This window comes from Anabas testudineus, chromosome 14 (assembly GCF_900324465.2).
Source record: "Anabas testudineus chromosome 14, fAnaTes1.2, whole genome shotgun sequence".
Lineage (NCBI taxonomy): Eukaryota > Metazoa > Chordata > Actinopteri > Anabantiformes > Anabantidae > Anabas > Anabas testudineus.
Window position 1 is genome coordinate 9,602,153 of NC_046623.1, and position 15,334 is coordinate 9,617,486.

The 15,334-nt window shown below is 38.4% G+C and overlaps 3 protein-coding genes across 6 annotated transcripts in view; 1 reads left to right on the forward strand and 2 right to left on the reverse strand.

The window, feature by feature from the left end:
- Window positions 1–10,391, reverse strand: part of cfap54 (cilia and flagella associated protein 54) — a 16,040-nt gene extending 5,649 nt beyond the window's left edge. Inside the window, exons 1-29 of the mRNA XM_033326320.1 lie at window positions 10,160–10,391; window positions 9,441–9,546; window positions 8,905–9,054; window positions 8,576–8,741; window positions 8,282–8,340; window positions 7,682–7,825; window positions 7,254–7,367; window positions 6,822–6,923; window positions 6,441–6,633; window positions 6,239–6,337; window positions 5,993–6,105; window positions 5,759–5,873; window positions 5,176–5,261; window positions 4,872–4,997; window positions 4,469–4,616; window positions 4,233–4,276; window positions 3,949–4,077; window positions 3,553–3,781; window positions 3,200–3,333; window positions 2,633–2,827; window positions 2,440–2,532; window positions 2,137–2,325; window positions 1,715–1,833; window positions 1,482–1,629; window positions 1,191–1,346; window positions 975–1,097; window positions 567–653; window positions 280–400; window positions 55–144 (exon numbers count right to left, since the gene is read on the reverse strand). Coding sequence (XP_033182211.1) covers window positions 55–144; window positions 280–400; window positions 567–653; window positions 975–1,097; window positions 1,191–1,346; window positions 1,482–1,629; window positions 1,715–1,833; window positions 2,137–2,325; window positions 2,440–2,532; window positions 2,633–2,827; window positions 3,200–3,333; window positions 3,553–3,781; window positions 3,949–4,077; window positions 4,233–4,276; window positions 4,469–4,616; window positions 4,872–4,997; window positions 5,176–5,261; window positions 5,759–5,873; window positions 5,993–6,105; window positions 6,239–6,337; window positions 6,441–6,633; window positions 6,822–6,923; window positions 7,254–7,367; window positions 7,682–7,825; window positions 8,282–8,340; window positions 8,576–8,741; window positions 8,905–9,054; window positions 9,441–9,546; window positions 10,160–10,305 — 3,724 coding nt within the window. The 5' untranslated portion in view covers window positions 10,306–10,391. The remainder of the gene's footprint in view (window positions 1–54; window positions 145–279; window positions 401–566; window positions 654–974; window positions 1,098–1,190; window positions 1,347–1,481; window positions 1,630–1,714; window positions 1,834–2,136; window positions 2,326–2,439; window positions 2,533–2,632; window positions 2,828–3,199; window positions 3,334–3,552; window positions 3,782–3,948; window positions 4,078–4,232; window positions 4,277–4,468; window positions 4,617–4,871; window positions 4,998–5,175; window positions 5,262–5,758; window positions 5,874–5,992; window positions 6,106–6,238; window positions 6,338–6,440; window positions 6,634–6,821; window positions 6,924–7,253; window positions 7,368–7,681; window positions 7,826–8,281; window positions 8,341–8,575; window positions 8,742–8,904; window positions 9,055–9,440; window positions 9,547–10,159) is intronic.
- Window positions 10,183–13,545, forward strand: LOC113168951 (alpha-crystallin B chain-like). Of its 4 annotated transcripts, none has more exons than XM_026370041.1 (4): window positions 10,183–10,295; window positions 11,786–11,947; window positions 12,325–12,447; window positions 12,519–13,545. In XM_026370041.1, the coding sequence occupies exons 1-4, from the start codon at window positions 10,287–10,289 to the stop codon at window positions 12,708–12,710; spliced, it is 486 nt and encodes a 161-aa protein (XP_026225826.1). In that variant the 5' UTR covers window positions 10,183–10,286; the 3' UTR covers window positions 12,711–13,545. The 4 variants fall into 4 exon arrangements, with proteins under 4 accessions (XP_026225826.1, XP_026225827.1, XP_026225828.1 ...); XM_026370042.1 differs by lacking the exon at window positions 10,183–10,295 and adding an exon at window positions 10,423–10,479; XM_026370043.1 differs by lacking the exon at window positions 10,183–10,295 and adding an exon at window positions 10,624–10,711.
- Window positions 13,546–13,666: 121 nt separating this feature from the next.
- Window positions 13,667–15,332, reverse strand: mia (MIA SH3 domain containing). The gene is made up of 4 exons (XM_026372309.1): window positions 14,805–15,332; window positions 14,579–14,712; window positions 14,320–14,430; window positions 13,667–14,237 (listed from the first exon to the last, which is right to left on the reverse strand). Exons 1-4 carry the CDS (start codon window positions 14,932–14,934, stop codon window positions 14,214–14,216), a joined length of 399 nt encoding a protein of 132 aa, XP_026228094.1. The 5' UTR covers window positions 14,935–15,332; the 3' UTR covers window positions 13,667–14,213.
- Window positions 15,333–15,334: the final 2 nt, after the last annotated feature.

The window sequence follows — 15,334 nt, forward strand, 5'->3', positions numbered from 1 at the left end:
ATGAAATGAAGTATTTAAAAAGAAGAAGTAAGGTAAGCAGTATGTGCTGCTTACCTTCTAGATAAGCATCCTTTAATGAGCTGCTGGAGATCAGATCATAGAATACGGTGGGATCTTCACAGCCAGTCAATGGGCGTGAGATCTCTACAGAAATAAATAATAAAACAGAAATACTCAGCATTTAATTGCCCTTTTGTCCTTTTTAATCTTAACTTAATTGTTTTTGCTGTTGTTTAAATTGAATGAGATTAGCCATCCATGTCCGTGTCCATGTGTTACCGTTGTCTATGATGAGAGCTTTCTCAGATCTGATTATTTTCTTGTTCTTTGCATGTAGTGCCTTCAGCTGAAGACTTATTTTCATTTCACCCTTGGTTGCAGTATGATCCAGTGTGCTAGACTACACACATACAAACACACAAATACTAGGACTGTGGAGTAAGACATTCTTCAGTTGGTCTGCATATACAAGAGTGAAGATAAAATATTAAAATCATAAAATAAATGTGTTCTTTTCCACAATTTCTTACACCCACAGTTTCATTGGTAAGCTTACTGATCTGTACCTGGGCATCATAGACCTCCTGGAGCAGCTTGCGACCACAGTCCATCACTGCTGAAGCCACCTGATGCTCCCTGAGCACACGTAATGCCTAGTCAGAAAGGATGAGAAATTATTTTGTGCAGGCCTCCTGGCTGATAATGATTTTTGATACTTGAGAATAAGAGATCAGTGCAAATGCAAAGCATGTTACAGGCACAGCATACAACATAGTGAAATATATAATTCTATTAAAGGGAGGTAGCAGAAGTAATTTTTAAGGATACACACATTTACTTTAGAGTGAGTTTCAGGATTATAGAATTAAACTTGTTTTTAAATGTCATAAAAATTTTAGAAAAATTAACACTTGCTTTTTAACACTGCTTTTGTTTGCACAGACATAAACAGAACAACTTTAACATATACACACCTTTGACAAGTAGTAGGTGATGCAGGCTATCATGTGCATTAATGGTTCTAAGGTATTTCCGGTCCATTTTTGTTTGAGAAGACCTGAATTTTCCTCCAAAACTAGCAAGCATTTTTTAAGCACCTAAACATCAGGACCCAGACACATGCAAAATATTAATATTAATATTAAAATCATTATCAAAAGTAAAATTTCATGGATGAGATTTTTGGATACCTGTATCACAGTGTCGCAAATTATCTGATGGAAAATTAGAGGTGCCAAGAGGCCATAGCAGATTACTACAGCCTGTATGGCAGCAATACCGTCATTTAACCACATCGCAAAGTCCATGGCCACCAACATTCGTTCACATTCTGCAATTCTGGCTTCCTGCATGCACACACAATCAGGTAATATTTTTGTTGTTGTTAATTTAAAAGATGTATTTTGTTCACATAAATAAAAAAACAAAAGCTAATGTCATCAAACTTGGCAAATACACACACACTTCTATAAAACTGATACCTTCTCCCAGATAAAAGGTCCATTTGCGCTAAAAGAGTCATAATAGAGTGATCCCTGCTGAATGTTGATCTCTGTCTCAATGAAGATGGAAGTAAGGAACAACTGACACAGATGAGGTGAGGAGCATCTTAGGGTCTGTTTATGCAGCCTAGCATGGTGAAAGGGGATAGAGTAGAATGAGATAAAAAAATGATAAAATGACTTCAACTGTGTCAATGTGCCTCTCTCCTCACCCTGTGGCAGCAAGACTATCTTGTTTACTGTGGGTCCCAGGATCAGAAAATGTATAATGGCTCCACAGTTCCCTGCAAGCTCCCTTTGCAATGGTAGACTGCCCTGTTTGAAATGCCACCTGAAGAAAGAGTCAAAAAGATGGCTCTGTAGGCATTAATATTAAGGTATCAGTTTTCCATTTGCCAACATCCAGTTGTTTATCTGTCTTAGTAATTATTATCTTAGTAATTATGGTAATGCATTCATATTCTAAACCCAATCTAGGTAACATGACATATTTCTTCTAATATAAAGTTTTCTTTTATTCTTCCACAGCAACTGGACTCAGCAAGTGACGAGTGTGCTGAAGTGACAAATCAATTGCAAATATAGAATTATTATTAGTATTTGTAGCATTTGCTTGGACTAATGTCTAATGTACCTGAGCCAAGTGAGCCCATGCAGACAGCAGTGACACAGGCATGGATGCCAGCAGTGGAAGTGTTGTCCTCCCTATGGTGTTACCCAGTATTTTGCCCTGGCTGTTGTAGGCTGCCACTGCAAATACATACTTCTGGTTGGGCACCAGCCCCTCCACCTTCAATTTGCACTCACCAGATATTGTTGGTACCTGGAAATACACAAAGTCAGATCTAATATCATTGAGAAACACCAGGATGTCACATTCTCATTCTCCTTTGTCTTCTTCTTCTTTTACAGAAAGAAAGAAAGAAAGAAATTGTACCATATTTCCAGTTCCTGGCAGACTGCAGTCTCCAAGACGAACTTTTTTGTTAATGCCCTCTGCTGCACGACCACAGAGCTGGTACCAGCACACCTGGAGAAAACAAAACACAGATGAAAAGTTGCTGTGTGTGCAGAAGTTCTGTTGGATTATTTGCTACTTTCTACTAAATTATCAAAATTAAAAATCTCACTTGTCCCTCCAAGTTATAAGGTGCTGGGGCAAAGGTGAAAGAGTGGTCAGTGCGTGACAGTAGGATGGGAGGGGGTGGAGGGTTTTCTTCTTCATCCATCTTCACCTTGTTTTTATTTTCAGCAGTCTTTGGTGTAGTGGAGAAATACAGTTTTTTCTCCTCTACCTCTGCTTTCTCTATCAGAGAGGAAGCTTCCTGGCAAGTCCACACAGACAAACAAGGTAAATATTCCTTACACCTCATTAAAGTTCACCTGGACAATGAGTCTTCAGTAAAAGTGGCTACATCTGTCATTGTCAGACTGTACCAAAATGAAATTTTCCATAGAGACCTGGTGAGAGAGTAAAATTTTTAAATTCTATAAACTCATTACAATGGTCAATATCAATGTTTAGTTTACCTTAAGGCAGCGATATTGCTGGAGATAACATCAGTAGCATTCTTATTAACAGCATATTGGCTCTGTGCTAAAACTGTCAATATATCAGGCAGTAGCAAGAGATATTAAGATTTTTTATGTATCATACACAGTTTTGTGTGTTGTATAAATGTTTGTGCATGTGTAACCTCTAGAAGTTTCTTGGTTCTGCTGCTGCTGTTTGGTTCCATGTTGCTGTACAGTAGCAAAGCTTTCTGCATCAGGAAAAGAGCTTTGGACACCTTGTTCTTCTTGATCCGATCCAGCAGTTGCGCCTCTACAACTAGACACAACAAAATAATCTCAGGACAGGCCACCGTGTTTAGACCGATTATATGTGTGACCAAGAAGGTTGGTTTCCATTAAAAGTCACCACCCAAACCTGCCTTTCTACCTGTAACTATGTCCACCATCTAGCCCACAGTGACACAAATATAAGGGAAAATGCCTTTAATATTAGTAATTACTAATACTATTTTTTAAACATCTCCATGTGTCTTACCTGCATTTAGCTGCTGTAACTTGAGAGAAGCCCTGTGGTGTATGATGTCTAGCTCTAGATAAAGGTCTTTGGCCAGCAGGTGTAATCGTTTAGACTGAGTGTCTTGAGAGCCTTCAATATGTGATTCTGCCTTTGTTCCCACTGTTTCTTTTTCCTTCTGAATGATTTCATCCTTTTCATTTTCTTCTTCTGACAATATCAATGTCGATAAAGTGAAGGGGCAATACTTCTGTAAGAACAAGCGAAAAGCTAGTTTTATTCCCAGCTATACTGATTTACTACCATTTTACAGTTTTAAAGTCTACATTCTTACAGAGGTCCTAAAGACTTAAAACCCCACCTGGCGTAGAGTGGCACAGAATAAATAAATGAACCTTTACATGGACAGCTGCCTACCAGCATGACACCAGAGTCTGTGACTGCTGAGCAATCTTGAGGTAGCAGTGTAGCTAAACCCTTTGCCAAAGCTTTAAGACCTTTCTCCACCACCTCACATTCCCTCTGAAGCAGCTCTGTACTTGAACTCTGCAAGTAAACACAAACAAACACACTGTGCAATGCATTTCTGTTTCTAATATTTTTGCAAAACTGGAGTAACTGTAATTTGTTCTTTAATCACATATATTATTTAAAATATACAGAACTATCATTTGCTGCTATAAATCAATCCATTCTCATACCCCAAGAAGAGAGGAATAGCCAAAAGCATCTGCTTCACAGGCTGCTAGACATAAGAAATAAAAACAATAATACAGGTAAGTATAGTTTGGGTTAGGGTTAGGGTTAACCCTAACACGACATCAGTATATGTGTTTGGGACCAAAGATATATTCTATAAAACAACACAACTTCAAGTAGAAATAATGCATGATTTTAGATGTCCTACAGATTGAAATGGTAAAACAACATTCCTCACCTTGATTGTGAGTTACTTTACAGCGGTCAGCTGCACTCTCTAGCTTTAAGGCCAACAAGTGGATCATTTCTGCTGTCATTATGCAGTCAACAGTAGCCAGGTCACAGAGAAAGGCAATGTCACACAGCACAGACAGGCACCACAGCCACTGCAAAAATGTTCACCAATAACAGCACATAGGAATGAACAAAATAGTAAATGCACTTTCACTGGATATTTTATTCTCTCCAAATAAATGTTCCATTTTACTCAGTCCTAACCAAGAACTGAATTGTCAAAAAAATATATGCTCACTGTAAATGATAAAATTAGTATTTTTTTCAATTTTCTATTCAAGAATGTGCTCATAGTCACCTTAAAAAGCTTAAAGGTTTTAGTAATGTTTACCATTTTATTTGCTCACCTTGTAATATACTACCTTCTCAGTGTAATGTGTAAACTCTGGGGTTTCCCTCCACACCACCACCTTCACTTTACTCCAGAGAAATAACACAATCTCCAAAACCAGGTCCCCATCTGGTTGCACCTCCTATACAAACACACATAACATATAGTATGTACAGTTTTAAAAATGCTTCCTCTGAACTCTGTAACTTTATTCTGACACCTACTCCTTGCCAGATCTGCCCCAGCACACACACACACACACACACACACACACACACACACACACACACACACACACACACACACACGCAGAAACTTACTGGAGTAGAGCCACACACAGACTTGTGCAGGGTGTCTACCAGATCACTGAACTCATCACTCATTGAGAATAAGGACTTGTGTTTTTCTGTTGAAACATCAAACAACAAATAACATTATCATTCTGAGATAACTGAAATAAGTGTTTACATAATTGTGTTATTATATTGTATTATAAATATATTTTTTTTTATTGATAAGTGGATATTATGTAATAACATAATAACAAGTGATTAATAATAAATAACAAGTGATGACTTAGGAACATCTTAAAGCATGTTAAATAACATGCAAAAACGAGGTTAAGATAGTAAATCTGATAGCAGTTTGGTAACACAGTAAAACATTAGTCATCATATTACTAGTACTTTCCAAATACCAACTACAGGCACCCAAGAAAAAGAAGTCAGGTGGCAGTTCAGGATAAATCAATTTTATAATAATAACAATAATAATGGCAACAAATTATTATTAGAACATTAGTAACACTTTATGGACAACAGTTCAGTCAACTTATCTGCATAAATATTTAGAGGCCTAAAGATCTTAATCAGTCCATAACATGCACAATATCACTGTTGCTACCATCACTCATGTTGTTGTCTTTTGGACGTCTCCTTTGGGAAGACAGCAGATTGTTGAAGCTGTCAAGTAAAACAAGCTCCCGCTCTGCCCTCCTGAATGACTGACCCTCTACACCCTAACATAGAGAGACAAAAAGAGATGCTCACGTCCAAGATCATAAAACTAAAAATATTAAACTCGAACTTAAACTTTATTTCTGAATAATGAGAAGTAGATTACTTATGTGCTACTCACAGACAAAACCTGCAGCATCTCTCTGGCAAGTTCGGAGAATGCCTCTGGCTGCTTGTACTGAAACAACAGCTTAATGAACCTCACCGCAGACATGATGGGTACTTTGTTTTCTCCTAGCAACACAACATATCACATTACTTCACAATGATTGCTGCACTGAATGAACACATTTCAAGACACAATGAAATTCTGTATATGTTGATTGCAATGTGAGAAAAGAGGACACTGAAAAAGCAGTTAACTAACCTGCAATGGCTAAATCTATTAAAGTGGATGTTGGTGTCACTGCACTGAGAGACGTGGATGGGTAGTCATCACTCCTATGCTCACTGGTAGTTGCTACACCTTAACACACAGAACAAGCAGATAAACTAAATTAATTGCATTACTTCTCTATTTGCTACAATCAGTGCAGAATGTTAATTTGCTATGTGTTACTCTCACTGACCAGATAATATACTAATGCCAGCAGACAGGAGTTCCAGAATCACCTCCTGTAGCTCTGGTTCATCTGGCATCCTTGTTTTCAGTGGGTGTTTGGTGCTGTCCCAAAGTGCTTCTAAGATACCGACGAAATGTGCTGCACTGCTTTCAAACAGGCCCATTAGCATGCGCTCTGTTGTAGTGTGAGGCCATGGTAACTACATACAAGCAAACATATTATTTCAGTTAATGCACTAGCAACAAAATTAGTGAGGAAACAACCTGAGTTTAAGTACATTATAATAAAAGTGATAAGAAATTGCATTCAGTGTAGTAGGTCTACTTTCTCTAAAGTGACAGTGAATACTGAATATCATGATACAGTAGCATGAAACCATCTCCTTACAGTTTGTATCTCTTTGAGAGTGCTTTTGGGTTTCACTCTAAACATGGATTTGGGTCTCTTTCTGGTCTCAAACACAGCTCGCTTGAACACCATGGCACCAAGCTGAAAAAAAAAAAAAAAAAGATCACAGTTACCTTTAATTTGATCAATCAAATAACAGCACATTACATTTTAAAGGTAAAACTAATACTTGTTCACATAGTAACAATATGTGTCAGTATTTATGCATACAGTGATTTCATTAGTGAAACTGCCATAGCTTTACCCATTGAGATGGTATAAATGCAGAGCTACTTTTTGTTATACAAGAGATGAAAGAAATGTGGCTTTTTTGTGAGAGGGCAGTATTAAAATGACTTCAAATGACACTACAGTATATGCATGTACTATAAGTTGGTTGCCTCATTTTGATGTTTTCCTGGAGTCTCCTACCTTGATAGATGCTTCTTTGTAAGCCCTTTGAATTTCTCTGGTAGCAGGAACTCCACTCTGCTCCTCCAGCTTTGCTAGCTCATTTATTTTTCCAAGTGCTCTTCTGGCGAATTCCTGAAGGCATGTGGAGACAACCATGCCAAATGTTTACACAGAACGACACATAATAAATAATTTAGCATGTAGAATCCATTATTTAGGCAGTGTCTGAAACAGTAATATCTTTATAGGACAGATACATAAACATGAAGAGTAATCTTCTCTAAAGCTAATTAACATTCAATGGACTGCTGGCAATGTGATGAACTAAAAAACGCAGTCAGGCTGAGAATCAGTAACAGCTTGCATTCATAACTTAATATATGTGAAAATTTTGTTGACATTGGATGTTTGTCTGTTTGGCTGGATGCAGGTAACGAGTGTTTCACCTCCGCCTGCACTGCATCCTGGTTGTCATAGTAACAGTGGCAGACAGCACAGTAAAGTGTGACAATCGATGGCAGATACTTAGCAGTCATCAGAGGAATAGATAGCTCTAAGCTGATGCTTGCCCACAGAAGGTACTCCAGTGCCTGAATAAAATCATAAATGGTGGCATAAAGAATCATAAAAACACAGACAATTAATGTACATTGTAATTCACACATATTTCTGGCTATATCTCATCAATACGTAAGTTAAAGTATTATCTATAGCAATGAATGACATGGTTAAGAAATTGCAAAATGTCTTTCTTAGTCATTACATGTGCAGAAGACTGACTTTCCAAATAGTTTTTCTGCCACAAACACAAACAAAACAACAAACACATTAGCCAGACTGAAAAAGTCAGTATTGTTATTAAATTTCTATAACACTGAGCACCAGTTAAATTGACAGTGTTAAATCAAATACAATAATCCAATGAATCTTTTCCTTTAGAGTGTATCAGATATAACAAAAGCAGGATTTTTTTATAAAGAAACATCAACAGTCTGACTTGACTTGTAGTTGACAATGTAGTATAAACACCAAAGTAATAATTGTACCTGTGCACTGCAATTCACTGTCATCAGGTAGCGGCAGATGGTGTACATAAGTAATGAACCTGGATAAAATAAGGACAAAAAAACAATGTTACAGAACAGATTAATTACAATTATGAGTATGACACACATAAATATATTTACACTAAATGGTCTTCACAAATGAATGTAGTGGATGTTCATGTTTGAATTACTGTTTTGTACTGTCTAACATTTTCACCACTCTATTAGTCCTTCCCAAAGTACAATACATTAGAAGCAAACACTGGACAAATTTATATAAATTGACAATTATACCATTATATATGTGCCAGCAGAGGTGCTCATGTTGCTGAAAAGCCTGCATCATAATCCTGATAAAGTTCAGCACACGCAGCAGTTTACGGAGTCCGTTTGGGCTTAGGACACTGTGCCTTTTCTGCTGCTCAAATACACACAAGGCACAGCCTTGCATTGCACGGATCTACACTCACACACACACATACAAACAACGCAAAAAACAACAACAACATTTATGCACTAGATACTGTATATCAGGGGTAAGGTGCAACCATCTCAAAAAACTTTAAACAGTCAAATGTATTATTCATAGTAGCACACTGCACCCTTTTTCCCCCAGAGTCTACCTTCATGGCAAAAATGTCTTGGTCTGCATCAAAACCTTCAGGAAAGAAGCAGGCCATAAAGTGGTCCACATCTGTGATATCAGTTATTTTCGCTGAGTTGAACTGCAGCAAGTGAAGACTATAGCCATGCCAAAGAGCTGGCTGGTACAACTGCATACAAAGAGGAGAGAAAAGATTAAACGGTTGATGTTACTGTTCAGAAACCACTCCTCCAAATGTTGTAGTCAATTGTGCTGCTGCAAAAAAATGTAATGTGAAAGGTCAAAGAAGCAAGCAATGGCAGAAAACACTATCACCTTATAACATAAATTGAAACAAAATATGACTCATACATCAACAATATTTGACAGGAAATCTATTTCACTGAGCAATATTCTAGTAAGCACATTACGCACAGCAACTTTTACTGCTAATTATGTTAACTGATTGAATTAAGTAATCAGGATTAGTCTTTAATGAAATGCACTTGAATAAGGATCCATTGCTGCCGTTGTGTTGTTAGCAGGCACAGTGAGATATGGGTAACTCATAATTACCTTCATCCCAAAGAGAAAATCTGCAGTCTGCAACATGTACTCCCAGCACAACTTTGAAGGAAGTCGAGGTTTGTACTTTATCCATAACTCCACCAGGGTTTTAATCCTTCAGATTGAAAATTTAATTAAAAACACATTGGAGTTAAAACTGACAATGTAACAAGACTGGAGAAAGGACACTATCATATTCACTGTATAGTGTATTCAGTTCAAAGCAGACAGCAAGCAGTCTTGCAACTAAATGAATAATTAAATTGAATATTTCCGAAAAAAAAAAGTACCTGCTTGCACATTGTGCTATTTTATTGCTTTGTATTTTTTTAATTATTATTCTTACTTATGCATTAATTTTAAAAGCAGGTTTTTATTGTTGTAGTTTGTGAGGTGGTTAAATTTTAATCATTTTATAGGACTGCAACTATAGATTATTTTCACCCAAGCTGTCTATTATGTTAAATAATTCATTCAGTTTGTTTTGTTATGTCCCTAGTTTACTTGGTTAGCACAGAACTGCAGCCCTGCTACTGTATGTTTGCTAACCAGCAAAGTAAAAGGTAAAGTTAGGAATAACGTTAGCTAGCAGTAAACATTGGATTAGCGTTAGGCCAACTAGGGTTAAGCACTTTAGTTGAAACTGTTTGTAGCTGCTCAACAAGTTAAACACAATTAATTTAGCTAGGGTTCATTTTCTAATCTGTGCTTCGCTTTTAGTATCTTACCCTTTGGCAAAAGAGACGTTGTTCTCTTGGCAAGTCCAAGCTGTCCGTTTCATCAGCGTTTTAAACGAGCAAATGTCTCGTTCAAAAGCTAAAATAACCGGGTTTCTCTTATCTAATTTGCCGTAATATGAAGCTGGTAAGTTCATTTCTGCGGACAGAAATGTAACGTTAACCAAATATAACGAAGCTCTGCTAGCTAACACATAGTTCACGCTAACCTTTACCCTGCAACAAACAGCTCCGTGTCACCATGGTAACGGTGCCACAGAGACAGGAAGTAAAGTAACGCTAGCTTTTTTAGCTCTGAAACACAAAGTACTGTAAGTATTATAATATCCTATATACTAATATTATAATAGTATTAACACAGGCTATATACAGTATAGTTTCAGTATAGTTATAGTAATTAATTTTCCCCAAAGATCTTATATTGATGATGGGAGAGTCGGACCACTATGCAAAGTCTCCTCCAGCACATCCCAAAGATTCTCAATCGGGTTAAGGTCTGGGGAAATCTGGACTCACTACACCACAACTACCACACATCTTTGGGTAATACTAGCAAAATGGTTATTGGTTATGTACTTGTCCCTGAGCAGTCCCTATTATCCTCCAAGTGTTAATTTGTTTATACACACTCACAGTATATAGGTCATCTTGTTCTAAGGCTGGCTTTTGTACCTTACAGAGACTATTTGTAAGTCTTTCAAAGCCTTGGTTTGTTCTAATGAGACCTCTTTGTCCTTAAAGTTATATTGAACAACTATGCAGGCCTCACTTTGCTGATGATAAAAACCCTGTTTGATGGCTCAGCATCAAAAATTAAAATTGATGTGATAGTAGACTTACAAACAGCACAACACACTAACACTTGAGATAAGTGTGAAAGGCACTAGAACAGTGGCATGATTGATTAAAGGTTTTAGTGCTTGCAGATAACACATATTCGCTGTGTGCAGTTCCACACAGGAGACAACCTGAGTGGGAGTATTTAGCTAAGATTGAAAGAAAATAGTTTGGCACAATTTAGTTGGAAAGGGGTTCATATTTTTCATCTGAGCTCATAGCAAAATGATACACGCTTAGAGTATCACCTAATACTGTCACATACAAACTCATCAATTCCCATTCAATCACATTTCCACTCAGCTCACAAACCTAAAGCTTCTGGCACTCAAAGCACAGCAGGCTAATGCTCTGGCAGCCGTTCCTCAAACAAACACACACACACCAGGCGGGGGCATTTCCTGGGTCATGGGTATGGGGGTATCAGCAGAAGTCTGAGCCAGTGTCACCTCATGACCAGGAGAAGGGAGAGACAGAGGCATAGAGTTAGAGAGAGAGAGGGGATAGAGAGACAGCTCAAACAATGAAGGCAATGGAGGGATAAACAGTTGACATCATTGTTCCAGAAAGAGCCTTTTGGCACAGTCACTATGCAAGTCTGCATGGGAGGTTTTGGAGGGGAGGGGGGCGCAAAGGATGTGCACAGAGGCAGAGCCTAGATAGAATGGGAGGGAAAGGCCTATAAATGTGGTGCCGAAAAACACAGTAGAACTAGAGTCTCCGTCATACCCATTGTTTCATCTTCTACCTTGGAAACTCATCATGGACATCCCCATCCAGTATCCCTGGTACCGTCGGGCCTTCCCACATCGACTCGCTGACCTCTCCGTGGCAGAACCTCTTACTGATTGGCCTCTGATGTGGCCCTTCTCCTGGTCCTTCCCCTGGATACGCCCTTTTTTCACACGGTGGTTCAACTGGCCCGACAATGGATACGGTGAGGTAAAGTGAATTCACCTTTGTTATTTAAAATAATCAAACTGTAACATGTGAAACCACAGCTATACTAAAATCAACATAATTAATTATAATACTACTTGTAAAATCAGTGATAATAAATAATGTACAATAATATAGTGTGTAGAATAATGTGGCCGACTATGGATGCATTAAAATGAACTGAAATCTTTGGTGACATTTGCATTGGTGATTTTACATAGCTGAGTAATGGGTCTTTCCTGTTCCACCGATGCCAGACACTGTAGAATTTAGAAGTATGAGTCTTGCCATGTGGTGACAATAACAAGCTATTGTGTGTTTTTATGCCCAGCTCACGTATTTCTCATTACTCACTCTTTACTACTTTACTGTCTGTATAGATGCGCATGGAAAAGGATCGCTTCTTCATTTATCTGGATGTGAAACATTTCTCCCCCGATGAGCTGTCAGTTAATGTCAGCGACGAGTTCATCACAATACACGCCAAGCACGAAGACAGACAGGTTAGATCTGCAGAAACTCTCAAGCAAAGTTGATTTAGTGACACTTTACTGATGTCTGATTCTGTTTCCAGGATGATCACGGCTTTGTGTCAAGAGAGTTTCTTAGAAAGTACAGGCTCCCTGCTGGTGTCTCGGGTGCTGATGTCACCTCCAGTCTGTCATCTGATGGTGTGTTGACAATCACTGCACCTCGGTCCTCTCCTGGCCCAGAGCGCAGTATTCCTATTTCATGTGAAGATGGAACACAGAAACAGAAAATGTAGAACGGGAACTAACACTCATGACACTGTTTTCACTGCTAACCCCATGTGCTCCGTGTTTTTACACTTGTTAACCTGTTTCGTTGGCAGATCAGTACAGAAATAGGTGTGAGTAAACCTCTAGATATCTAACCCATAACGTGCTGTTATTCTGATGTCTCAGCAAGACAATGGTGACTTAAATCCAAAGCTAATATGTTAAGTCCGTCTTTTAGGCGGCACATTTAGCTTTTTCGCTGGCAAAATTATTCACACTGGCATGGATGCAAATGCTGCATTAAGACCATGTCATTCGAGGGCATTCTTTCCCATTTCAATGTTATATAATGTGTAATGGCCCTGCACCTAATCAAATTGAGAAAGCGTAAATGATTTAAAATTGCCCACATGATGTCAAACTCTTGTTCAACTCAGTTATGTCTACAGTACACCGTACTGTCTGGGTGGGTATGAGTAAGGTGACAACTGTATTAGTGGTGGTTTCCGTATGTGTGAGTAGGAGGGGGTTCTCTGGAGACATATGCAGTCATTTTTAGTTTGTTCAGTTAAAAAGCCACCAAGGACTTGGGACCAGGTCTATATTCTGTTGAGGGAAGAAATAGGGTGAATGAGCAGGAGAGAAAATGTGTCGGGGAGAAACTGATACTTGGAGACAGACAGTTTTTATCACTTGGAGACAGACAGTTTTTATCACAGGGCTCATTTTCCAGTGGGGAGCATGGCCTCTGAGCTGCTAAGGATAGCATGTGTATGCATGTAAGATGGAGTGTATATGTGCTTGTAGATATATTTTAGGCATATTAACACAAAAAACATCAAATAGAATAAATGTTGTAACTCATGGACCTGCTCTGTGTTTTTTTTTTTCCACATATGTAATGTGTCTGTTTTCAGAAAAATTTCACACAACATTTTGAGGACATCTGGAGTAAAACCTTTTTTGCACTTTAAATATTATGCATCAATATTTTATTTGTTTTGGCCAGGGCACAGCATTTAAGTAAATAACTGTAGTAGATTTTCAGAAGAAAAATATATTATTTCCCACATTGCAAGTCATTGTTATTCTAATACAAATCATGCTAACACAGTAGCTGTAACACCAAGATTGCTATTCTCCATCTGAGCACATACTTCTTTTGGGATATAATCAGCAGGTAAAGACATGCATCAATAACGTTTATCTCTCTCTCTCTCTCTCTCTCTCTCTCTCTTTAGGAGCTTATGATTCAGTTGATTTTAATATCTAAGAAACATGCATAATAATGAAGTATCAGAAAAACAGAAGTCTAATACAAAGCTATAAGCAATGATTTTTGTTTCAGCACAGTTCTGATATAATTACATTCTACAGTCATTTGGCTATACATACTGTAAGATTGCATGCTGCTTAATTCCATCAGATTTGTGGATATTCATATATACTGTCAACAATATTGTCTTGTAATGTAGCTGACATGAAGATTGTCGTTCTTGTTGTTGATCTCTTTGTTGATTAAGGCAACATCAGTAACAGTAGAAGTCCCATTTCTGGAAAATATGAAGAGCAGTAGAATTAGGAGAAAGCGGCCCATAATGCATATGGTGTAGTAGATGTGTGTATTCCACCTACAGTAGTTTGGACTTCAGTGCTGGCTGGCATGAGAGGATGCGTCTCCTCCACTACACTGCTGGGGAAATGGCCAATGCGAGCTTCTTGTTGTCCATAGTAAGAGTCTTGTACCTGCAAATAGGTAATACATAACTTTTGAGTTGTGATTATTAATATTATAATATTTATATGTCATGGCTTTATGATCCTCTTAAGGTATTTTGGATAAGATCCATGTAAAAATAATACTTATTAACCCCCTAAAATACGATTTACTCACACTGCCAGCCCAGAAGAGATTCCCTCTGTCTTTTAGCATTGCATAAACATAGACAAGCTGCCCCTGTCTGATGGGGATGAACCTGCAATCTCCAGGGTAGTAGTCCTGCAGTGCACGAGCTATCAAGATTGGATCTATGTGGACATTAGAAGGAAGGGGGTATTGTCATTTCAATTCAACATAGTCATCACAGCAGTAAAAAGAATTTGGTGAGTGTGCTACTTACGGCTGCATTCAGCATCAGCGCAGAGTTTCTTGTCAGAGAGTTTAGGCATTTGCCTTCCAGCTTCAGAGGATGGCACCAAAAGCCACAGTGAAAGAGCAAGCAAGAGTTTGCAAGGCATGTCTGTCTGCATGTGAACTCGCCTACCGCTACAGTGGTCTCAGCTACAGTGCTTGGTGAGTGTCTTGTGAGCTCTTCGTTGCCCTTTTGTCTGTTTGTCGTCTCTTAGAGAGAGGTGTGGTGATGGCAGTCCCACTTTCTACTCTCCCTACCCCCTACCTCATGCACGAGCACACACAGAGTTCCTTTCAAACCCCTAGAGCAGGTAAACAGAATGGGGGTGAGGAGGAGGGCCACATTAGACAGACCCCTGTTTGTGTCCTGACCTTCCCCTGTTTCACTCACAGTTTTACACTTTGCTAACATTCTCTTCAGAGTGAGTTAACCTGTTTTCCCTAATTTATTCAGCCACTAGATGTCAAATCAGCAGTTTTACTCCATACCGATGTTCCCATCTTCCTTGTTGTGTCTCT

Coding starts and splice junctions, on each gene's coding strand:
- LOC113168951 (XM_026370039.1), top strand. CDS start 11,768: ATGGACATCCCCATCCAGTATCCCTGGTACCGTCGGGCCTTCCCACAT. Junction 11,948..12,324: donor CCGACAATGGATACGGTGAG/GTAAAGTGAATT, acceptor CTGTCTGTATAG/ATGCGCATGGAAAAGGATCG. Junction 12,448..12,518: donor CCAAGCACGAAGACAGACAG/GTTAGATCTGCA, acceptor TTCTGTTTCCAG/GATGATCACGGCTTTGTGTC.
- mia (XM_026372309.1), bottom strand. CDS start 14,934: ATGCAGACAGACATGCCTTGCAAACTCTTGCTTGCTCTTTCACTGTGG. Junction 14,713..14,804: donor CGCTGATGCTGAATGCAGCC/GTAAGTAGCACA, acceptor ATGTCCACATAG/ATCCAATCTTGATAGCTCGT. Junction 14,431..14,578: donor ATCTCTTCTGGGCTGGCAGT/GTGAGTAAATCG, acceptor ACCTATTTGCAG/GTACAAGACTCTTACTATGG.